The following is a 26,700-nucleotide window of genomic DNA, read 5'->3' on the forward strand; positions in this document are numbered from 1 at the left end:
TACATTAAAAAGAAAGGCAACTACTGAATGGAAAACCTTATAAAAAAATCTGTTCTCTCCTATGCCTAGGATATATCTAGTGCTTGAAGAATATACCTCGTAAATTGAAAGTTACTTGTCTTGGGGAGGAAACATTTAGAATGAACTGCTTTCTACTGTTTTTCTGAATGCCTACCCCTTTGTGATTTGTTAGTGACCCTACCATAAATAAGCCAACAGCAGGGTTATTCCATCAAGTACTACATTTACTGTTTTCAGTTTGAACCATCTACCACAGAGCATCTTTCAGAGTTTGATACTGCATACTCCAACACTACCAACAACTTAAGTGTTCTGTAATAAGCTTGGATATTCAAACTGATGTACATATGAAGCATTCCATTGTCTGAAATAGCTTTCAAAACCTAGCATAGATATTTCAACATTTTTAAAGTTTTACCGTTTGGCAAACAATTTAGTTTCCCTGATTTTACATAAGCATTACTCCCTCACTCTCCCCAAACCACCAGTAGTAACCTCTTCAACAGCTTTTGTAGAGGCTTTATCAGTAGCATTACTAAAACACAGAAGTAAACACCTGAAGTTACACTTATGTCTCACAAGCGTAAGGATACTTACTTTTGATGTACCACCCACTAACCTCCCCCCAACCTCCAAGATCTCCATCACTACAAAAAAATCAAACAGCTTAGCAGCTAGCATTAGCTTTTCACATCAGAACTTCAACATATTTTGAGCTAGAAGTAAAACCTTCATATAATCTATTTCTTTGAACTTTCCTCAAAGATACAAATATACAGCTCCAGAGTTTTCCCCTCTACCCATTTATGAAGGAATACAAGGCTCAATTACAAGTCTTAACAAGCATAATTGAGATCTCCAGATCCAAAACAGACTACTCAGTATGCTGTTTCACTTACCATGCTTGTTACAAGAATTTGTCTTCAAATATCAGGTGCCAGAAATGAGGATAGTTTTAAAGTGATTTTTTCTTCTACCACTGTGCACCAGAGGTCTGGATGGAAATGGCAAGATTACAATGCCAACAGTATTATTTTCCTTTAACATTAAATTTACTGTGACACTGGGAATTATTAGTCCCTTTTTCATCACAGGTGACATGTACTTCAACTTTTTCCAAAAACAGTATTTCTACTCTTCATTACCTCTCCCTCTCGAAACTAGTAACCTTATCCTTCTGTATAATAAGGAATCTGGCCTACTAATGAACCCTTTGGCATTGATTTTTCTATATCAGTTAGTTTACTCATTTTTTATCGATTTTTTTTCTTTACACCTGTATCTTGTGTTTCAAAAAACACAGTTAAAACTGTCTGACAAGGATCCATTCTGTGTACCAACACGCATCTTTCTTTAAATTCTCACTGTAAAAATCTGCACAATAGTGTCTGGGATAGTTCAGGGGAACAGACCTAAATTCACTATCACCAGCTCATTTGCTTCACAAATTTTAAATCCTGTCTTGCATCGTTAAGTGCTAGCCTCTTGAAGAACAAGATCTACTTTACCATTACCCAGGCTTAGAAATCTCGCTTAGCAAGACAGTAGGAGTAAAACCAAACCAAGTACTTAAATAGTCATATACAGCATTCAATGGAATAACAACATAGAGGTATGTTATCCCCTATAAGCTACCCTGTTGAAGAAAGAAAATATGGTATACAAAGACCATTTTGGCTCATTTAGTCAGTATCTTGGTAAAGAAACAGGCAGTTCAACATAACTTTTTAAACTAGGGCAAAAAAAGTAACTTTGAAGAACCAAGATCTTAGAAAAGATTAATTTACCTGTTTGACCCAAAAAGCATGTGCATGTCTTCATCATCATAGCCTCTGCTATTACACTGCACTTCCTCTTAAGAAGGCACAAAATACTAAGCTAAGCTAACTGGGAATAAGAAAGTCAGCACATGTGGTAACTCAATTTAAAGAGTGTAAGATATGTCCTGAAGTGCCATCGATATACTGTGGTAAAACACACAATACTTTATCCTGTAGTTTTTTTTTCCCCTCCATTTGTTTTCAGTGTCTCTGCTATACAGCATACAAGCACCTACTACACCATAGAGTTAAATGTACCCACTACGCATATTAGGGCAAATGCTTCCTTGCTAAATAAGATCCAAGCGTAGAAAAAGGAGACACTGATTGGATGGGAAATAATCAGTTTCAGCCCCAGGACATGAACTTCCCTCACTTATGGGAGAGATTTTTAGAATAAGGGAAAACCACAGTCCAGATGAAGCTGAGTAAGTCACACCAGGTTTTTGGGTTTTGATTGGAGCTATTCCATGCCTTAAGACTAAGCCTGTGGTTGCTGAGCTCAGGCTACTACAGCTCAAGAATTACTCTGTTACATGCATATTCTGAAGACCAGGCTGAGTAGTATTACTCCCCTATTACTTTTACTACTTAACTCTAGATGTCAGTGCAGGAAAGAGTTCCCAGAAGGACAGAAGAACACCGAGACAGAGCAAGCCCAACAGTTATCCAGCTCTACATGCAAGCCAAGCACCTGCTAACCAGGATGGAAAGGCAAGTTGTTTTAAGAACGACAATTTGAAGAAAAGAAAGATGCCTAGAAAGACTGTCTTGTGACAGGAGACACTAGCACACTCTCTTCCCCCCTCCCCTCCCCCACTCCTATCTGCTTAGAGAGCTGTACTTAGTCTTTTGTGGTAGATGTACTACTCAAACATGCATATTTGTCACTATTTTTAGTATGAGATGCATCCTTGCCGAGAATTGGACAAGTTTTAAAATTCAGAGGTAGGTACCATGTCACTGACAGGCTTACAGCTATCAGCAACCATCTACATCAACCATGAAAAAAGCTATTAACAAGATGACTGTACACCTGACATCTTACTTGATCTATTCTAACTAATTTTCAGTAATAGATAGCTCAAACACATTGCAGTGCTATCTTTTCAAATGCTAAACAATGAACACACAGGACATATATTTGCTTTCCAAGTTCCAGGGTCTCCTTACATTTTTCACAAACCTAAGATTTGAAGGACAAAATGGCCAACTATTAGGAAGGTCTGAAAACATCCCAGAAAGAAGGACTGACCAGAAGAGATGATGGATACCAGTAAGAACCTCCCACTGTATACCAATGAAATTGAACCCTGAAGCCCAGAGATTTTTAAGTAGTCATGGTCATTACTGCTTGTATTACAGACTGTATAGGGGTGGAAGAGAGAACCACAAGGCCACGTGCTTTGTATCACACAGAACTTCTTTGAATTTAGCTGTTTCAAATTGGATCAAGTCACTTGCTTTGATGCATTTATTTTGCCCCACCTTGTGGTGAAAAATACAGTTCACATACCACACTAAAGCCATCTGACTTATGTTGTATGGAATTCTACTACTGTGGAAGAGATCAGAGACCAAGAATATCCTAAAACACACATTTACTTACAAAAATAGAAGGGCAGCTCTGCTGAACAAAATAGCTAACTTGCAGCAGATGCCGAAACAACTTAGTTTAAAATCAAATATTATAAAGAACAGTTAAGTAATTAGGTTTTAAAGTTTTATCATAAAGTGATCATTTTATTTCATACTGTACAACTACCCAAGTCAGCCTAGAATTCAGTACTAGTCCTTCTGACAGCATTCCAATACAAAACCATCAAGAGGGACAAAAAGTAGTTTAAATTAAATAAGGAATTTTATTTACACTTCACATTATAGCTACCCATAACTAGACAAGGGTTTTAAATCCCTCTCTTCCCACAGTTCCCAATAGTAGTCTAGACAGCTCTGCTTTTATACTGCATAGGTAACATCACCAACCCCAAGCAACTACATTAGCTTCCCATATTAGCAGCAAACTTGCAAGGGAATGTAGGCCAAGTGGTGGCTAACACTGCCTTCAACAGCTTCACAGCACACATGCAAGTCCCTAGTATCAGCACTGCCAGGTTAAAATTCTGAAGACCTGTCCAAGATGTCTTCAAAGGATTTCTGAGAAGGATCAGGACAATCCAAGTGTAAGTTCTAAAAAAGCAAGGCTCTAAAGAAGACTTATCAATGAAGCTGTTAATATCAAGATACCTGTTCTGAAAGAGTAGCGAGTATATTTTTGTGTTGCCAGGGGGTTAAAGAGTAAAATGCAACATCGAAGTCTGCAGAGTTTTGCTAACAAGTTAGTGCTATTAATTCCACTTCCTTTCATGAATGTTACTTACCTAGTACTGTTACAGTTATTGATGACTGTGCATTTCCAAGTGGGAATGTAACTGCCTTGCAAATATATTCTCCTGCATCAGAAAAGCTTACATTTTTCAGGATGATTGTTGCATCGGTGAGCGAGTAATTTTTAAATGACACTCTTCCTTGGTATTTTCCTTGAATAGAAATTCCATATTCAGGGTGATGAACAGCAATCGTCTCTGAAATTTTACCGTGCATCTTCTCCCAGGAAACTTGTGTTATTGTTTCATTTACATCAATTATGCATTTCAGTGCAACCTTCTTCCCCCAAACTGCTGTCACATGTGGATCAACAACTGGTCCAGCTAAGGTACCTAAAAACAAAACAATCATTAGTTTGTACACAAGAAGGTTATGCCTCCAAGTCATCACATTAAGCCTTCTTCATCAGTTAGCTTGCCTTTTACGAAGAAGTCCTACTTCTTCTGAGGAACCATAGTCTAGCTGATTCACAGCAATGTACAAACACATATTGCTCTTACAAAAGGCATGCTTCAAGTAGCAACCAAACTAGATGTAGATCTATCATTCTTCAAAGAACATTAGGATCAATATGCAACATTCTATAATGACAACCTGATAATCATATAACTGGTGCATCCATCCTTTTGGCACGTGAACTAGGTATCAGACGATATCTAGATCCAGCGCAACAGGCAAAAAAATAAAGAACTGGTTATTTCTAAACTTCAAAAGACTCCTAATAGAGACCATTTAATGAGAAATATATAAGTTAAGCCTTCTACCAGTCATAAATTATTATTATTTTTTTTTAAGTGTCTACAGGTCACAGCAAAACCTGCCTCTTAAACTACTTCATCTCCAACACTGACCATCAACTTCAGAACTCAGATTTAGCTTCAACACCCCCTTGTTTCCAGTGAAGACATATCATCAGATAAGCTTCCTGCTATAGTGCTGTCTCTTCATACTATATCTTTCCTCTGTATTAACACAGTAAAACTGCAAGAGTAGGGATGTTTACTCTTCACTTAAGATTCAATTTACTTCTATTCAAGACCTAAAATATTTTCCACAGTAGAAGTCTTATTCTGAGGTCAGCATTTTGCACTACCTCCTTCCAAGACAGGAAATCCACTAGACCAAGAAGTTTATACCTGTTCATTAAACCACAAGTTCACAGCTTCTTCTGTGAAACAGACGTTCCAATAACTTCAATCATTCATTCTCCAATTAAACTAACAATAAAAAAATCAAGGTCTTAATCCACACTGCATTTATTTTTACTGTGCTTAAGTTTTCAAGGTACTATTTCAACTGCTCTGATTTTTTCTTCAGTTGTCCAATTGGTACTTGAGCTGTTACTTATAAACTTCACCTGGGAACAAGATTTAGGTCCAAATTTTAGTAGCACAGCTTTCACATACATGAAGAGGTCATTCAACTGGAGACATGAACCATATTTTTGGTCAGAAAGTCTCCAGAGAAAGAAAAAATGTTTTCAGGAAAAATTCTCTATACACCTTTACATGAGTCCCTTGTTGAAAGCTTTACATTTCCCATCAATTGATTTTTCAGTGCTCAAACCATAACTAAGTCACTTAAACGAGTAATTTAAAGATTTAGATAAAGATTTAGTCTGTACAGAACTCCTGACTAATACCAGTAGTACGAAAACACGAAGTAGCACAAATAAATCCAACTAAGGAGAACTTCATACCAATACAGCTGATAGGCCAGTAGGGGCTGGTACGGGGAAAAAGGCCAGAAAACAAAAATAGGTGTAGTCAAAGAACACTTGCTAGCCTCTTCACACTTCTGCAACTAATATGCATTGAGACAGACACTCAAAATCAGGCAGCTATCTAAACACTTGATTGGAACAAGCAAAGTTCAGCCCAAATTTAGTCTCCACTTGCCATTGCTACATTTAAGCATAAGGTGGAGTGTTCCTTAGAAAAGCTAACTATTGCTTTCTGCTTCACATATAAACAAGACTCACAAGTTTTATTTCTGTGACACATCTTCAATTATACCATGTACTGTGTTTCACAATGTTCACAATGTACATATTCTATGATGTCATAGATGCAACAGAATGATTTTTGTTCAGAAATCACCAATTCAGAATGTTAGGCCTATACAAAGTCTTCATCTGTACCAAACATTGATAGAATGATCAGCTGTATGAACTGCAACCAACTACTACTACGTACAGAAAAGCCTTACAACATCACACAACAGCAGCTTTGACTTCTGGGAAGGCAACAAACTGAATAGGAAAGTCAGTCTACTTAGTAGCACAGCAAGTAATTTGTTTCCTTTTAAATTAGGGCTTTTCTTTTTGACAAGTCCAATTCCAATAGTTACAGGCATCAGCTACATGAAGATAACCAAAGCACATTAAAAAATTTCAATACTCAACTAACAATTATTCCTGTTTTCTTCTGTTGTGAAAATCAAATCTTTTTCACTATGGAATACGTTTAACAGCTCATTTGTGCCGTGAGACCATTGTGTTATTTCTTACGTGGACTGCATGGATATTTTCAGCAGTCCAACTTTGTTGTTGCTACTTTTAAAGATTTACAGGCTGGAGTGAACAGGCCTCAAATACACCTGCTGCAAATGACCTGCTGCAGCTATATAATATTCATCAGAAACATTTTGTTCTTAATTTACCTTTTCCATTACAGGAAACTGAGCCAACAGAACATTAAACCAAGTTTTACAAATTTCTCTTTTCTTTGGAATTTGAATGTATCAGGAGACAAGATCAACTCACCTGTGTGTGTCATTTAACTTGCAGTTACACATCGTTTGCATAAAAGTAAATACGGGGGGCAGGAGATGCATAAAGGAAGTTAATCTACTGTTAGCAAAGGATTAGCAGAATTATCCATAGTAATTTCAGGGATGGTAAAGTAAATGGATGGTATTGGCTGTGTTTAATACAGACTGAGGAGCCTCCCTCAAGTATATAGCAAGGCTTGTGAAAAGTTAGGTAAAACTAGTAGCTGCACTTTTAGTATTTAGAAAAGCAAAAACACGGGGAAAAAAGCTCCTGAAGAAGCTGCCAGCACCTAGAACAAGTAAAAGCAGCAATGTCTAAGAAATCACTTGTCAACTGCAACCACTAACTTACACCAAGAGTAGGAGCAAACACCTGCCCTACTTTTCTATACTGTCACACAAAATGAGAAAAAATTGCAGTTCCAAATGCTTGTACACCTTACACGTAAGTATACAGATTCTTATCCAGGCACATTAAAAACAAAAGCTACAAACTCCTGTAAATATCAACTATTCTTTCCTGACTCTCATCAGTTCAGTATTTTCTCCTCACCACTCAGGAGTTTCCTGTGCACCTCACCTTTCAATCTCAAACTCAGAAATGGTTGTTCTATCTACACAGCTATAAAATTTGGGGAATTTGTGAAGCTTCATTTTGTCAAAGTGTATAGAAGTCTGTCAACTACATGACCAATATCACTTCAGAAGCACTACTATCCTTCAGTATCCTTCGAAACAACCTTTGAGTAGCAACCAGAAAATTTCAGGATTCAGTCAGTCCACAAAACAGCTTTCTCACACTAGTAGCTCTTCCAAAAATGTAAACCGCTTGCTGCAGATACAGCTTCCATTATACAGGGGCTATTAACCTTATTGAAAGGTTACTCACTCATTCTTTGTATTCATTACAAATTTTTCAGCATCAGCATGAGGCTTAAGCCATAATTCATCTCCCAAAGCAACCCAAAACAAGCACACAAAGAGAATATACTAGACAGAACTTTAGAAGATCAAAATACCAGTACCAGGCAATCATGGAAGACAAGTTGTCCTGGTTTGGGCTGGGATAATGTTCTTCAGAGTTGCTGATATGGTGCTATATTTTGGATTTAGGATAAAAACAAAGTTGATAGTTCTTTTAGTTGTTGCTGAGCATTGTTATTCTATAAAGAATAATTTAGGCTTGATGGGACCTCTGAAAGTCATTTAGTCAATAAAAGCAAGAGCAATTTCAAACAGCTTGCTTGCACCTGTCTGGTCATTTTCTGTGTTTCCACTGAGAGAGATTTCACGAGACACCTGAGATTTTCTTTTTCCAGATTCTCCTTAACACAAGGCTCAAGGGTCATCTAACACCAAGTCTTTTCTGCCTATTTCCATGTATACTAGCAAACACCACAGTATTCTACTATCACTGCAAATGCTCATTCTCACTTCAACTGCAACCACGCATCTTACAATCAAATATCAACACAAAATCATTTTTGCCACACTCCATGTTTTCACAACTGAGAATACTGAGTAGGCCAACAGGCTTTCTTCTCTTATAACACAAGGTTTCATTCATTACAAACCAGCAACTTAAGACTCAATTTTGCATGATTTTAGGAACATATCTAGTAACTACTACTGCACGAACCAACCATATAGTTGCACTGAATGTCTTGAACCTCTCTTACTGGAGAACTGTTACAACATGAAGCCTAACAAGATTATTAAATACTTTTTCAAGTGCTAGGTCAGAGCAGAGCAAGACAGACAAGCTATGACTGTGTGAAATTTGTTGCTCCAAACTAAATAACTCACACGGGAAAGCAAGACTTGAGTTACTTCATGGGGAGGAGGATGTTACATACAGGCAATTCTGTACTTCAACCACTGATAGTTTCATCAAACAATGGTACACTTCTATTCATTTAATTGCCAAGATTTAAATTCTTACAGTAGCTTTTAGAAGGCACTGATGTTTGGAAACATTAAGTTATATCATGCAGAACTCTTCCAAAGGCAGTGACTGTGGATGACTTAACTGCAAGTCCATACATCAAACACCTTTCTTCATTTCCTACTTTGTTCCATAAAGCAGTTATGATCCATTTATGATACTGTGGACACAAATTTAATGCTTAGCACTGAAAGACAAGTAGTAATGGGTAAAAAAATTAAAAACCATAGATTCTCTCCTTGTTATTCAGTAACTTAAAAGTTCTGGTCCACCTCACCTCCACTTGCCAGTGTTTTTATGACTGATGGCAGGTCTACACTCTCCTGCCAACAGTACTCTCCTTCCCACTACTTCCTCCCCACCCCCAAACAAAAAAGCTCACATTATTTTCACAACACAGCTGAAGTAGTCTATAGGAGCCTTTTCTGAAGCTCTTTGTTCTGCAGCTCCTGCAGTTTGGTCCTATTTCAGTTTGGTGTTAGAAACCAAAACCACCTTCAAATACATTTCTTGCTTTTGCATTAAGTTCTGATTGTAATGCCACCTTTATCCTAGTACCATTCAGGGCATTAGCCTGAATACTGCCAGAAATTAAATTTGTTGTAAAAATGTTTATGTTTTGTTGAAATAAAATTTAAGCTGTACCCTGAAAGATCTCTTAAAAGTTATTGTTCTGATACAAGGCTTTTTGTATGTTGAGCACTACTTATCTGGACATACATACTAAATGAAACTACTACTTACAGTTTGATTAACCAAAGGTAGTAAAGTCATGAGCTTTTAGTTAATGAGGTTCTATTGCCTACTAACAAGCAACTTGTGTTAACTACAAGAGCTCAGGCTTGTTGCTGCCTCAAGGATTTCTGCACACTTCTGACTCCCATTGAAGTCACCTGTTCCTCAATTCTAATTCATTTCAAGGAGGACAGTTTTACACACATTATTGCCAAAGAGAACAATTCAAGCTCTCAGGGGCTCTTACTGTTCCCCTTAAATGTTTCCAGAAGGAATTAAAACAAAGCACACATAATGAAAACAGTTTATTGAAGCCATCTGAAAGATCCTCATGTTTAAAGTGTTACAGGTAATGTAAGCCACGACTTAGCAAAGCTTATCAGAATTGACTCATCTGCTCTGTTTCAGTTCCTTCTACACCCAGAGAAGACTTTTTAGAAAACCACTTGGATAGCTCTTAGCTCCATCCTGTAACCTTCACAGGTATGTGCCTACTACTCTGTCCCTCCTACAGTCAAGTGAAAAACACATCTCCCATTTGCAGAACTCTCTCTGGTTTTAACCTTTAGCTAGTTGCCATTATTTAACTACTTATGGTTGCTGAACTAACTGTTCAAACTATGAAGTTGATTACTAAGCTGATACTCAGAGCTCTCTATTAAAGGAACCTGGAGTCATGAAGACTATTTCCTTGGACACAAATATTTCCATTCAAGAGCTTGTTTTGCTTGAAGACTATAGTGGAATAATAACTAAGTCATAAATCTACTTCAAAATCTGCTTTTAAAAGTTTATAATGCACAAGACACTTTACGACCACGTTATTCATCTCCTTAATTGATGGAAGATATCCACTTTGGATACATTGTTTTAATAAAGCTCAACTATCCTCCTCTTGAAATAGGAGACCTTCTTTGCACACAATATTGGAATCCTTGTTTACCATCACTTTCAACTTCTGTGAAATAAACAGTATTCACTTATTAAGTGTGTAAATTTACTTGTAAACTCTCAGATCAAAACACCATCAAGAACTTTTCATATATTTTCATTTATATTTAACAAAGCTGTTGCAGATCCATCTTTTCTGCTTGCTCACTTAAAAGTTGTCTGAAGGTAGTTGACGCTACCAGGCATCTTCTACTTGTGAACTACAATAATTACTGAGTTAACACATTGCGAAGTCGCACCCAATCCTATTCTTTTTAAAGCTTTGAACCTAACTATATCATTCAGTTTGGACAGATGTTTTAGAACTCCTTGCCTATAGCAGTCAGCTACTACACTTCTGAGCCTGTTTCATAGACAACTATGTTAGTTGCATGTAGACACCAACAGTTTCTCAAATTGGTACAGTCCCTCTATTTCCAATTTTACCAGCATAGAGAACTTATAAAATGCAGTCATTTAGTACTCTTGGCTCTGCACTTAATCCAAGATGTCTCAAGATAAAATAGCATCACAGTTAGAGCTACGGACTCGACTCCTTTGTGGATGCAGAGATGGAAAGCATAAGCAGCTTGTTCCAATACCTCCATTGAAATACCTTCCAGGGGAACATGTTTTTTGGCCCTGTGAGTTACACATCTCTTTCTTCGAATGAACTGTATCTCTCTTCATCCTTCCAATCATCTTTCGCATTACCACAGTTTAAATTGACACCAGATTTCGAGGCCCAGTATTGCAAATGCCTGTCAGTCCAAGCTAGTTGCATTTGTTTATTTTGAGGTAAAGACTAAAGTTTCACCTTGGTTTAAACAATCAACATTTTCTTTTTAAAATAACATTTACATTGGGTTCACTAACTCCCCAGTTTTAGACTGTTCCAAGAATCTGATTTAAAACAGCAAGGCACTTAGCATTGTCATTTCACTCGTCAAAAAGCACTTTAAAGATGAAATAAGAGAAAAATCCCTAAAACTTGCTATCTTTTTTTAAAAAAAGAAAACACGGGACTATCAAATGTTGCCATGATAACAGAAGCGGTTCACTGGTAATTCTTAATCAAAATTCTCATTAGGTGAAAAGAGATAGGGTGACAAAAACAGTGACCTTATTGCAGCAAAGCACTCATGCTATGAAAACAAGAGTTTAGTCTCCATATGACCAACTTGGTTATTCACTGCAATAAACAGAAGATTTAGAAATCTTTCTATAGGGAATGGTCATACATGTCTAATTACAATAGCAATCCATTTTCGTTATCCATTATAGAACTGTGCCTACTTAACAGTCCACCACTAACTAGTAAGGAAGAGGGACCACATGGTCACTTCCTACCCACTTATTCTGCACTAGCTGTCAACTGTTTCCACAAGACAATAGAGCCAAACAGCACAAAAGCAGAAAAAAACCAAGTCTTCTCCCACATCAGCAAGTTACTCAGCTTCTGGGTGTATCCTGCTTCAGTGCTAACACATGGAGCAGCTAAGGAGAAGAGTTCCAATCAAGAGTGGGGCAGAACAAGAACATCCCATTTTGGTAGCAGCAAGTTGCTATGTCAGCACAACTTCCCACAGAAGAGTTTTAAGGTCAGGCTAAACATCATTACCTCAGTTTAATTTCAGCTGGCATCAGAAAGATAAGTATCATTCTTCTAGCCCTTCTTCCTCCTGCATCAGTACTTATCAGGTGCCTTTGAGAGCTCACCCTACGAAATAATCACTTGATTTCTTCCTGAATTATCCTTCTGAGTTGGGTTCTCCCCTGTTAGTCAGTTACAAGTGGTAATGCAACAGAGACAGCAATAGCACAGCCACCCAGTCTGGTAGCATTTTCAGATTTGTTTAGCTAGAGAATAAAATCACTTAAGGACACAACAGAAAGCAGCCCTCAAACCACCACTTGAGGCTTTATAAAAATATATTCTTAAATTACTAGGAAGCAGTCAGTGTGCGTCTTCAGCAGAGAGCACAATCAAATTACTGTGTCAAGAAAAGATCACAACCAAGGAACAGAACAGACTCACGTAGCTCAAAATGCTTCAACATCAGCTTCCAATTGGAATTGTTAGCCAAGTCCTTGGGAGAAAACTGCTCTTAAATCAGAGAGCAAGTATTATAGCATATTCCTCCTTCACGATCACCTGCCTGGTCACAATCCCCAGCTCAAGCAGAATTCTAGTTTGTAAATCAAATTTTTGGGGGGAGGTAGGTAATGAGAAACAGAAACAGATGTTACCTTCTATAACCTTTAGGTTTACTAACTCAGCTCAACTTTCCCTTTTAGGTAAAGTATTTCCTTTTTTTTTTAAATAAAGGAAAGAAGGCAAGGAAACTAAGTATAACACTTCTATCTTTGAAGAGCAATTCTTAAAACCTTGTTCAGTTTTTATTGCAACAGTATCACAGGCATGGAAAAGTCTATCGGAAGACAGTCTTGAAAATTAGGAATAACAATTGAACAGTCTTTGGCTAAAGCAAGAGAAATCCTGTTGGCCTTATTCTGCTTTACAGAGTAACAGAATCACAGAGTGGTTGAGGTGGGAAGAGACCTCTGGAGATCATCTAGCCCATCTCCCTGACCAAGCAGGGTCACCTGTAACACATTGTACAGCCTCACATCCAGGCAGCTGAGGAACATCTCCAGAGAAGGAGACTCCACAGCCTCTCCAGGCCACCTGTTCCAGTGCTCCATCACCTTCACAGTAAAGAAGTGTTTTCTCATATTAATCTGGAACTTCCTGTGTGGCTGTTTGTGCCCCTTGCCTTTTATCACTGCGCACCACTGAAAAAGTCTGGCCCCATCATCTTGGTACCGTCCCTTCAGATATTTATACACATCCATTAGATGTCTTTTCAGTCTTCTGTTCTCTAAGCTAAACAGGGCCAGCCCTCTTAGCCTCTCCTTGTATGATATTAGCTAGCTATCAGTCTTTTTTTTTTTTAATCTCCTCCCCCCCTCAAATTTTACTAGTGTTCCAAGGACCCAACCCTTTGAATCAAGAGGTCAACTCGACCAGATTCCAGAAGAAAACCAGGAACGTTACAAAAACAATTCTGTAATGACATGTTCCTAGATTTCTCCCACAGCACTGATATATTAGCCCCACTGTGGCTGCTCACAAACTTTCCTCTCTTTGAAATATAGCTATTAACTTCTGAACGTTCACTTGTTCCATCTGTAACCAGACCAAAACTAAGCTCCAGTCTTAATTCCAAAAGAGAAACAGCAATTACATTTACAAAAGCAAATGTAACCCTTCTGTCCATTAAATGCAAACTTTGCTCATGGGAAGCAAGAAAAAGTATTAGCAAGTGCTCTTTTACTCCAGTGCAACACTAAGTAAAAATATATATTCAACTCAGTTCAGCATTAACATAGCTTGATCCCAACTCCTGCACTAAAACTTCCAAGGTCCGTATGTCTGAGCCCTTATGCTTATTTCACAATCCTGTTTTCTCCACATGTAACTAGAGCCGAAGCACAAGCTAACACTACCTCCACATACAGCAAAGACAGGACATACTCTGCTTCTTACCATGCTCCAAAGACCTTTAGCAACAGGCAGTAGAAAATCAAATGCAATCTAAGACAAGAGGAAAAATTTTTTTAAAAAAGGTTAGGCTCATGATTCAAATTGAGTTGTCAAGGACAGTCTCAGAAAGCCAGTTTTATAAGGTTAAAGCTTTAAATCCAACTACTCAGAGAGAATGTTGACAAAGCCTTAGCAACTTAAAAACTTCCTCTGGAATTTCAACTTAAACCATGTTAGCATCACTGTGTTTTACATGCTCTTGAATTATAATCTTCTACACATGTTAACACACTGCAAATTAAAATACTTGTGTTTACCCCAATACTAAGCATTCATATGTTTACAAGACATGTTGAACTAATGAGTGAAGTGATCTATAAGGCAGCTGGAAGTTGTTCTGCAAACATTCCAATCCTCAGTTTAAACAAACCTCTCAATCCCATCCCCTTTAAAGAAGAGCAAGCAAGACAATAAGGTGCTCTTTTTCCAGGAATTGGGTCAGGCTTAGAAGCAGGACTAGAGGAGAACGTATCTTCAGTCCTACTCCATCCAACACTAGTAGTAGCATACAAGATAGCTACAGATACATATACCACTTCCACCCAGAAGCACAAAATGCTTCCTATTCCTCTTTAAATGTATTTATCCCCAAATATCAAATGAATAGGTATTGATATACTTAAAGAAAAGCAAGAGAGATCAACAGGCAGTTGCTCAAGTTACCACTCAAACCTTCTGAAGGGAAGGTTTGTTTAAAAGTTCCAAATGTTCTTCAAAGTCTTTTGAAACACAACATGAGTAAATAGTCCTGACACACCGAGCTGGAAGAAAAGGCTAGTCCTCCTATGTGGCATCCAGTTTAAATACTTAACAAAAATAGCTAGCTAACAGATACAGCAGGAGGTCAAAAGGAGCGCTGTGCTTCTGTTCTGCATCTTTGTTGAGCTGCTAACTGCATTAGAGACAGAAAAAGAAGTTATACATAAGTCTTTCCCAGTCAGCCTGAAAAACAAGAGAAAACTTCAAGTTCTAATGGGACCAAATTAGAACAGTAGTCAGTATGAACCAGTACCAGATATAGGATGCCACCAAACTGGTTAGAGAACAAAGAAGGTTCTCAAAGTCACAAGAAGTTTAAGTAGATGTTGATTATATTTCAACAATTCAAGGTCGCAGTCTAGAATACACCAGCAAAGAGAGAAGCTTGGTTCTAAGCCAACATCAGTAAGGTTGCATCTGGAGTTGTCCAACTGCAATACTGTACTTCACATACTAGCCACCTAGGGAATCTAGGTTTGAAAGAAAAAGCATGCTCAAAGGCTTTAAATATGGTCCACAAGGAAAGACTGGAAGAAGTCATCTTTGTTCTCAGATATGACACCCCAGTAAAGGTCCTGATTTACATATACTACCAAGTACAACCAAGAACCCTTCTACTACTGAGTATGCCTGTAAATGTTAAGCAGTAAATCACCAAGACCATCTCTGTAGCCTCACCTTTCAAAAATTGTTGAATAAGATGCTGCAAACACGAAGGACCTTTGATGAAGAAGGCAGTTCCATACTGAGATATTTTCCCTCCACTCCCCATGACATGGCAACCTAATAGCTTAATTTGTCATAATAGGGAAACTGCATTTGTGCTCCCACAAGGGAAACGATTAACAAGAGCAGTTTACTGTGGAAGCATAGGAAACAGCAAGAGAAAAGACTCAGGACAATCATTTACTCCTAATACTTTCAGGTGGCCCAACCCTAACCTGACCTGTCAGTTTAACTCACCACTGTTTTTTCAGTACTGGCCCATCTCCCATTGGCATCACAAGCTTTCTGCAACCACAGCATCCTCTGGCAACAAGTACCAACAGTCTTGCCATCAGTTCTAAAAACATCTGTGCTTGCACCTCCACCCGTTTTAGCTTCATTTGAGGAGCCCCTACTTTTTGCACTCTAAGAGTCTACACATTGTGTGCACACATTTTAGACATAGCTCATGATTACATTGATGCCACCATACGCTTCCTCTCCTCTCCCTCCTCCTAACAAATCAACTCTTTTCCTCAACTGAGAATTCTTTGCAGGCCACATATACAAGCCTACTTCCATACCATTGATCCTTGTCGCCCTCCTCTGATTTACTCAACCCAAGTTTTTTTTGTTGTTGTTGCTTCAGTTTGGTTTTAAAATCAAGGGAGCAGAGCTGAACACGGTATCTGAAGTATGGACAGACAACCTATTTATATATAAGCACATAACATGCTAAGTTCCCCCCTCCCCAACTGGGAAACTTGACTTGCCCCATGTACTCTTTTAATAGGTCGGCTCCTTGAAAAAGGAACGGACCATTATGTACTCAAGATTTGGTCTCTAAGTACACATAGTTCAGAAGACATAAGATATCTAAGTTAGTCCTCTCCTCCACAAAGAAGGCCTCATATACAAACATTTATCTACACTAGTCAGATTGTTTTAATAATCAACCACTGTTTTGTAAGGTAATCTACCTTTATTCACATGTAACCGCAAGCTACCTTTATTCATATGGAACTGCAAGCTACCTTTATTCACATGTAACTTGTTGTTGCCGATAGCATGTTGAACAAGGTTTCTTACTCCAGAAAAAACACTAAACACAAGATTCTGCTCTCCACCAGCACCACCCAGAACTGTAGCTTTCACCACATGAATTCTCCCCAGAACAAGGTTTAGCAAGACCACAGTAACTACTAACTGAAGGTTTGGTCAGGTAAATACCCTCCCCACACTTCCTTTGAGAGGTCAAACCTCTCTCCTCCTTAGAAGATATTTAATGTTATTACAATACCTGCCAACTTTTTTTTTTTATGGGAAGAGGAAAGTGGCTGTAGCAATAAGTATCACACATGTCTGAAGAGTTATAGCCCATCACTCCTCCTTCATTGCAAAATCAGGAAGTTATCAATGACTTTGCAGTGTAACCTACTCCACCTAGCCACGAACTTGCTAAAATGGGGGATGTTATTCCAGGACACACGCTTACACTTAAATCTGACAAACAACCTCCCTTCCAAGTTACATGGCTGTTGTCTCAGCGCTACTATATAATAAACTTGCCATTACCTACACAGAAATACAAGGCAACTGCAATCAGAACCCAAAATGAAATACACAGTCATCACTAAGGTTTTATCATTGCTATTCGCTGCCTTTGACTGTAAGCTAAGATGACACTATCCTGCTACACAGTTATAACTAACGCACTGCCATAGTAATTGCAATGGTAACTGCAACGCCCATCTTGCTAGATAAATAGAGAAACTAGTGTCTATTCCCGAGTATAAATTGCACCAACATGTTCTTCACCTGTTGCAGACTTAATCTGTCAGAACCAAGGCATGCAGAATGTCCAGGTCCCAGGAAGCACTACTTATCGGTATCATCTCCTAGAGGAAATGCATGCACCAAGTCCATGGCATCTCGAGGGTCTCCAACAAATCATCACTGACAGAGATGAGTTGTAGTCTTCATTTCCAGACAAGATACCTACCAGTTACCACAGACACAACAGAATTCCTAGGTACAGGTTTCTTCGTAATACATATTTCACTGGCAAAGTCAAATAAGCCATAATATTGATATAAGAGAATAATGATATCATGTAGGTACAAAGGACTGCAGGAAGCCACCTAGTCCTGCTCAAAGTAGGTCTGGTTATATCCTCCTGCATGGAGCCTCATCCAATCAAGTTTTGCATATTGCCATACCGTATTGCAGTCCTCATAACCGTATTGCAGTCCTCAGCCAATTTGGGAACCCTCTCCAGTGTCTCATTTCCCTCAGAGAGGCATTTTTCCCTCCTTACATTGACCTGGAATTTCCCACACTCCAGCTTACATATATCTCATATTTCTTGTGCTGCACCTCTGAGGCTCCTGGCTCAGTCTTCCTGACACATTCCCCTCAGGCAGCTGCAGGCAGAAGGGCTCCCTCCCCTCCTCCAGGCTGAACAAGCCCAACTCTGTCAGTCTCTCCTACACTCTTGCTCCAGCCAGCGAGCACCGCAGCCTGCCACAGGGCTCACTCTGGTACCTCAGCACCTTCACTGTACTCACAAGTCCTGAACTAAGCACTGTGCTCCAGTGCCAGAGGCAAAGAATCACTTTCCTTGACTTGCAGTCACGCTCAACAGCCCAGGACGTGGTTGTCTTGCTTTGCCGTGGGGGCAGACTGCTTACGCATGCTGTATTTATTGTTCCCCGGGACCCCACATCTGTGCCTGCCAGGCTACCTTTGAGAGCACTGGACCACAGCCCATGCTATTGCATATTTTTTCCAGTCCAGATGTGGGACTTGGCACTTGCCATTGCTGAGCTCTGTGAGGTTGCAGCCAGCCCATTTCTCCAGCACACTGAGGTCCAAAGTAGCACTCCTGCCTGCTCCTGTAAATGGTACCCTGGGTTGGCATCTTCTGCAAACCTGCAGTAAACACTATCCTGTCTTCAAAGACAGGAAATTACATTTGCCCCAATACCAATTAAGCCACCAGCTGGACACGGCTTAACTGAATACCACCCTTCAAGCCACTCCCAACCACCTTCTTGGCCATCATGTGCCTAAAAAGGCCTGGAGGAGGATTTGGTCTACAGTCTTTCCAGGGACTGAGACAAGACTGATCAGACTGTAGTTTTCAGTCTTCCTTACCTCAAGATGGATGTGATATTGTTTTTTCCACTTGCCAGGAACCTCCTCAACTCACGAAGAGTTTTCAAAGGCAACAGCAAACAGTGATGTAAACCAGCTCACTCAGCACACTCAGAAGCAGACTTTTTGGTCCATGGTCTCAAATACATGCAATGACTTAAGTACTCTTGAATATTATCTTTCTCTACAGTGGGTAATGCTACATGTCAACAACTCCACTAGTAGACTCAAGGAACTAGGAGACCAGAGGGCAGGACTCACCAGTGAAAACTGAAACAAGACATATTGTACATCTTGCTTTTTCCCCCCATATCCTTCCTCACTAAGTCCCCAACCCCACCGACCAGCAGGAACACATACCCTTTAATTTTTCTTTTGTTACCAGTATAGTCATAGCAGCCCTTCCTGTCAGCCTTTAGCACCCTTTAGTCATTCCAGCTACACCAAGCTTGAGCTCTCCTTGTTCTGCACCTGTGCTCTCAGGTACTGCCTCCATGTTCCTTCTGCTTCAACCTTCCATGGACTTGGCTTGTTTTGCTGAGCCTCAGCCGTGAGTTCTCCTTTCTTCCAACAGGTCTGACAGACTATCAGCATGGATTTCCATCACATCACAGCAGCCATTTCTTGTAGTTTGCAGCTTTTTTCCCCTTGAAGACAGTCAGCTGTCCTCAGATCATTTGCTCACTAGAGCAGTTTCCCCACAAGAGCATGACAAGCACATTTCTGAATAAAGTGAAGTCATCTCTCCCACAGTCCAGGATTATGACTATCAAGGCTGTTTAGTCTTACCAGGATTTCAAGCTTAAATCTCAAAATCACGGAAGTCAGGGCTGCCATTGACTGTTACAGCCAGTTCTTCATATATCTAAGTACAGAATCTTGCGTAGTCAGTCCATGTTCACCTCCAACAACAAACTGACTTGAGTATATCCCAAGCACCTCCTGGATGGTTTGTGTGACACCACAATACTCTTTCAGCACAGATGTGCAATTCAGCCTGTTTGTTTGCCATGCTGGATGCACTTGCACATAGGCAGTACAGATTGGATTCCCATTTGTGCTGCCTTGACAACAGGAGTCAAAAAGCATCTCCCATCATGTCCCCTTTAGACACTTGTTCATCATTCCTCATGTTTTCACTTCGGCTTACAGAGAAGTGTGGGAGTATTCTAACATACTTGAAGCCCTGCTCAGAAATTAACAAATCCATTGGAAAAGAAACTTCCACCTTAGTCTCCCAGATAGACCTAATCTCTGCCTCAGCAGTCCTCGTTCCTCATGGAAAACAGTGGTCGGAGAAGTCAAAGCCCGATCTACAACACCAGCCATGCAGCCAGGTGCTGACCTGCTAGATGCATTCAACCCAAGTCTTTTTCCTTCATTCAGAAAGGCAACTAGTTTGTGGTCTCTGCACTTGCATCCTTCACCCTTGCCCTCAGAGTTCTTTAGTCACTCTTAAAAATGCTTAGGGTTACCATCCTTGGTGGCTACAATGATATCTGCAAAGAGTAGCCACTTAAAGATAAGTTTCTCTCCCCACTACAACCTGGATCCAAAGGGGAAACCTCTGAAGACTTTACATCAGGTCAGCAGATGGGGTGCCTCAAAGACCCAGAGTAAACTCTCTGGTAACTATTACCTCCTTTTTCTTTCCAATGACACTAGGTCTTTTGCACACAACAGGAGACTATTAAGATGCACAGAACAAAGTGCAAGCACACAATGAAACCACTAAGCAATTTTCATGTCTTCCATCTGATGATTAGAACTGCTAAGACCACAGTTTCAGTGACAACTCCATCAGGACAAACCCCAGCTAGCAAGTTAATAAGCTTCCTTAAACATGAGAAAAGCTGTCACAACACCTTTCAGTTGACGTTTCTGTGAAGGTCAGTCAAGGTCCCACTACACTGACAGGCCTAGCCAGTACTAATGGAGATGGTAACATGGGACACCCAGAGACCGTTGGCAGCATTTGGTGTTGATGGAGTGCACAGTCCTTACAGAAAGCTTAAGCATAAACTAGCAGAAAAGTTTCTACAGACAAGAAATCTGAGTTTAAGATAAGCACCCAAGCTTTTTTTTTTTCTGTTAAACTGATTTTAAGGAAGAAACTGTGTCCTTGTAAGCATACAGCAACAGCTTTAAGCATTCAGCATTCCCTGTCCCCACAAGTATACCTCCCACACAGATTACAGAACTGCTAAAAAACTTCTGAGGAACACTAGTGTGCAATGTTTTTCTAAATGAAGGGATGAAACTCGCAATCCCCAGGAAAGCTCCGATTCCCTCAAGCAGGAGGCTACTCCTCCAGTCCTTCCCTTTCTACACAGGGTCTTGTCCTTTCTCAGACATTAGGCATGTAACACCTATTTCAGGGACTTCTCCTGCTGTAAACCTCAGTTATGTTGTAATCTGCACTATGGATAGCAACAAAGTCACAAGTCCAGGAAGGTGGCTAAGCACTAGCTTCGCATTTCCATTTACTTGTACAATTGGAATGCTATCTGTCAATAATTAACAACTGCAGCCATACCACGCAATACAGAGTGACCACATTTTGTCAGCAGCAAATCATGAAATACGATGACTAAATCTCGGCTGTCCATTGCAAGATCTCATGAATTTTAAGTTACATTACAGAGTTACAGGGATGTGTGCTGCTCCCTGCATTGCTGACACTGCAGTGGAGGGCAGCATTGCAAATCATTTCAGCAAGTTAACCCTTTTTTGTCAAGGGTCTGCATCAGGACAGTAAGTCTGTTACTGATAGCCATGCACAAGAAAGCTTTATAATAGCTGCTATTTTTACTGCCAAAATCCACTTTCCATATTTGTCACACTACCAGCACTACTCTCAGCTGTGTGCTGTAAGACTGGTCTCACTGGCTACATACTGAACTAACAGAAATTCTTCTTAAGTTATTACTTATTGTAGGGGTTAACAACAAGAACCAATTTTCAAGCAAGCTTTTAATCATTCTTAATCTACAAGACAAACCACTTTATAGGACAACCTTCACTTCTGTTTAAGCTTGAAACATCCAAGTAGTTCTACATTTCTTCCACAGCTAGCAACTACTAGCTATGCTAGCTCTTGCCTACCCATGCACAAAAGATGAGGCTCATTTTGACTGGAAGGAACTTCCGTAGGGTATCCAATCCAATCCCCAACCTAAAGCAGGACCAACTCTGGAGTCAGATCATGTTGCTCAGGGTCCTACCATCATCTAGTTCTGAATATCTTCAAGGACAGGAACTCTACAACATGTTTCAGTGCTCCATTTGCCTTGTAGGAAGAAGCATTCTTAACATGTTACTGGAATTTCCCTTGATGTAGCTTGTGTCTGTTCCTCTTCCCCTTTCTCTGGGAACCTCTAAGGAGATCCAGTCTTCGTTTTCTCTCACCCTTTAAGTCACTGTAGCCAGGAACCTGGATTCCCCAGAACTGTGTGGCCATGCCTTCACCTTTTACCCCACAAAGGTGCGCTGCTGACCCACAAGGACCCTTAGCTTCTCTCCTGTAAAAGTTTTTGTTTTCTCCAGTTCACACCACATCCCTGCTGCTGCATGGGGTCATTCTGCCCAAGGAAGATCTGACATTTGCCTTTGTTGAATTTCATGATGTTTAAGCCTGCAGACCTCTGACTCAATTAGCCCTAGCCTCCCGAATATCCACTACCCCTCCCAATACAATACCATCCACAAGCTTAATGGCAGTTCATTACTGATTTGCATGAATGATTGGTGTGAATACAGACCGTCCCAGTACAGATCCCTGCGGAAACCTACCAGTAACAAGCCTCCAGCTGGACTTTGGACAGCTGATCCAAACCTCCTGAGGCCAGCTGTGCACAAAGCTTTCTTTTTCCCCCCCACTCACTTTAGTCCACTTACTTAAACCATATCTCATCAGTTTGGCCACAAGGACATTTTCAGGAATCTTGTTGAAAGATTGTTGAAGCCTTACTACTGTCATACTAAGTAACACTGTTGTTCCTTTGCCCATAGCCACATCCTATGAATTCACAGAAATCAATTCAGGATCTCTTTTCAGATCAGCCTCAAGTTGTGGAGACAACACAACTCACTTTTCTCACTCTACATTACTTACATATTTGCAGCCACATCAGTTTAACACACCTGAACTGTGCCTCCCGAGTCTCAGGAAACACAGCACCAGACTAGCTCTCAAAATTTATCAACCAAGAGAACTTTTGTTAATATTTCCATAGAGTCCCACAGTTTTCACCTCTTTAAAAGAGAATACTCTCAGTAGTATTCTTATATGATCTTATATGAAACTTACATAAAATTTCTTCTACACCTGAGTACACTCACATTTGTCAGGAGGTAATGTACACTATTAGATGTTTATGCGAAACCACTGACATGTCAACTTCAATAATCAAGACACTTCACTATAGTCAAAAGCCTGTTTTACAGCCATTGAACTGAAGTTGTCTTAGACACATAAGCCATGTCCAGAAGCTTGAGCTATCTCCAATACCATCAAATGCCAAAATGCAGCTATGCAGAATGCCACCTAAACTTAGTATGCTCCTTCCTGTACAGGATATCCTGAACAATTTGGTATATAGCACTTCCTAGCTACCAGAAGCAGGCTGTTTTATGCTACCTCAGCTATCAACAACACATTGCAACAGTATGTGCTCCAATCTTGTAGGAAGTGATTAATGGTATGTTTACAGCTATCCAATTCCCATGTTTGTTTTCTTTAGCTATAGAGATAAATGCTACAGCACCTTAATGAAGTCATAACAATATTGCTCCTGTTTTAAGAAAATCTACCTTAGGAAGTCACAAGTGCACTGAAGTGTTTAAAGCACAGAAGTGGCACCACTGGAGAAGGGCTGTTTGGTCGGTTTTTATAGTACAAACATCAACCATGAGAAGCACATTCAGACACAGAATTAAGCTTCCCAGGTCTTTCCTGGCTTCACTGACCTCTAGTAATCATTTTTAGCAGAGCTGATAAATCATATTGTTATTGTTGCAAAGGCCAATAGGAAAGTAGGAGAAATCAAAGGGTCATATGAGGAAGTCTCATTTAAGTAACTGAAAAAAAAGAAACAGATTAACGTAAGTCAAAAGTCAGTTCATCTGTTAGCATGAAGAAGTTTCTTGCTTTTGATGCTATTTACCTTATACTTGATTAAGGCAAGTACTGTTCCACCAAATCAAGTACACTGAAGAGAAATCAAGCAAAGCCAGTTACTTTGAAAAATAACCTCGGTTTTTCCCAGTTCTACCTCCAGCAGCCATTCATCCAATAGGATGTTCAGAAGCATGCTTGTCTCAGCAATAATTATTTTCCAGCTTAATCACATGCAACATTGTATTACAATTAAAGCAGCAACAGAAGTAGACAAAGACAGCCCACATAGAACTAGATTAAGAAATTAAGCCAAACTCTAGTTTGTAATCCTCTGACTCAAGAGTAAGGAAGACAACAGGTCAGAAAGCAAGAAGTTCATCAAGCTAGTTCAGCTCATTGCCTCCACTCATCTTTATGCACATCCAACATGGAAACCTATTTGACTAGCCTTTATTTACCTTTCTTGGTCAGAGATTGCAACTGGGATAACTTTAAATTCTGCACTTGCTACTACATTACAGTGATACTGCTAACATGCTAAGCATTTAGAACAGTCACTTAAGGAAAATACCCTGTCAGTTCAAACTAACCACAGGAAGATACTGAGGACAAGCTTAAAAACTGTCATTTTCAGTAACAGACTCATTGAAAAGAGGGAAATGATGATCTCCTGTATCTTAAAAGATAATCTGATATAGGAAGAACAACAATAAACAGCAAGAACCATCTACTGCTGCAAGTAATTCTAATACTCCACGCAGCTCTAGACAAACTAGACTTGACTGGGTTTCATGTGGCCAAGGTGAAGTCATGCTATTTAATTTTATGTATTGCAATATTAAAATTGCTTTTACTTCCATACTGTAAATGAGAAAACTCAAGAAAAAAACACAAGAATATTGAACAGAAGAACACAGAAGTGATTGAAGAGGTGAGTCTGGAAGCTTATTACCTGAACTCATACCTGAAGTCACCTGAACTCATAGTGACCTTTTTGCTATCTTGCAGATGTACAACTTGATCAGATCAGTTTCCCACACTCAGGAAGACACAGGTAGAAGGACAGAAGACAGAAACCCAGGTTTCGGCTCTTCAGAAGTACTTTATTCTTTCCGATATTTTTGTTCTGCTAGTAATTCATTGACAGAGACTTATTTATCAGTTGACATTTGAAGTAGTCCCAAGTCTAAAAGTTAATTAGCTGAAAGGAATTAGATGGAGATCAACAACTTGAAGTACTCATCTGTTTGATAGCACAAGAAAGTTTTGTTTTTAAACTATGACTTGGAATTTATTGTGCCATGCCTTGAAGCTCTTTAACACAAGACTGAGTATTAAGTCATATAGCAACCCCTGGCCTTGCTTTCCCAAAGTCAAGGTAAATACTGGCCATGAGTCCCCTCTGGAGTCTTACTTGCACTTATCTATACCACATTTTAACCAGCTCTTTCACACTTGTATTGCCCCCCACACACATCCACGGGAGCAAGACGAGCTCTTAACCAAGAGCTTTTTCATCTCTCCTTCATTTGTAGACTGGAAACAATCACTTTCCCCGTTATCTTTTACTGCTTATTTTGCTTTTTAAATACTTTAACTATTCCCTTCCATTTTACTTATGTTCAGCTTTTCCCACCTTCTCCTTTTTAACTATTTCTGGGATTTCTTCCCAGACTTCCTGGTACTCTTTCCTACACAACTTTTCTGCTTTCTAAGAAGGAGTCAAGAGCATGACTGTTAAGCAGTAAATGGATTGTTAAAGTTTGATCGATGCATTCCATGCCTAATCCAATAATTCATCATTCTCTCAATAAAAATATATATTATTTCACTTCCAATGGTTATGGTCTCTGAAGCACTGAACGCCATTGTCCTCCAAATTAGCACCTTGAAAAAAAAAATACATGTTTAGATAAGCTAATCCTAAAAATAAAACAACCCCTCTTCCCCCTCAAGCAAGAAAAACAAAACACATGACATAATGAAATAAGTAACAGTAGTTAAGTAATTGCATCTACAGCTATTTTTCAAGTGTATTTAGGAAAATCTGGCCAGTGAGTATCCTTTGAAAAGTTCCTAACAAAACTCCTCACAAGACCTTCTGAATTAGTATCTGTATGCTACCAAGTTTAACGGTCATCAGAAGAAAGCATACAAGCAGCCCTGATTCCACACAATATGGCCATTCAAAGCTGTAAACAAGATGTCACATAACAAATACAGAGTTAAGATAAAGCGATGGGTTACCACACAGCTCATCTTTGAGGAGTAATGTACCAGGACTACAACACCTGCACGCAATGCAACTGACATGAGCTCCCTCACTTCACTGCCAACTTGCCTAGTCGGTCAGTAGCCATGGATTGTGGTCCAAACCAGGTCTGCACACAGGAGAAACCCAAGGTTGCCCTCAGTCCCAAGACAGAGGTGAGGGCTACTTCCACAGCAACAACACAGTCTAAAATGGGACAGCAGGCTGTTGGCAATCAGCGAGATTAATCCGCACCAGTTTGTACAGCAGGTATACTGCCCTCCTTTCATTCACTACTGACTTTGTTTCAAAGCACTGAGACTTAAACTTGAGATTGTAGGGCTCCTAACTGAGCTTTTCAACAGGCCCTAGAAATGTTCCTCACCAGTCCCACACATGGCTGGCTGATACAGCGTATCCCCGGCTCCTTTTCCCAGCAGATGCATTTACATCCGTGATGTTGCATACCTTGAAAGCTTCGACTACCAGCAT

The 26,700-nt window shown here is 39.6% G+C and overlaps 1 protein-coding gene across 2 annotated transcripts in view; it reads right to left on the bottom strand.

Moving 5' to 3' along the window:
* The window catches only part of NECTIN3 (nectin cell adhesion molecule 3), a 66,409-nt gene that overhangs the window by 35,552 nt on the left and 4,157 nt on the right, over positions 1-26,700 (bottom strand). For both annotated transcript variants that reach the window (XM_080579544.1, XM_080579543.1), the window contains exon 2: positions 4,223-4,561. In XM_080579544.1, coding sequence (XP_080435670.1) covers positions 4,223-4,561 — 339 coding nt within the window. The remainder of the gene's footprint in view (positions 1-4,222; positions 4,562-26,700) is intronic.

The sequence above is a fragment of the Anser brachyrhynchus genome (assembly GCF_964034855.1).
Source record: "Anser brachyrhynchus genome assembly, chromosome: 1".
NCBI classification, from domain to species: Eukaryota; Metazoa; Chordata; class Aves; order Anseriformes; family Anatidae; genus Anser; species Anser brachyrhynchus.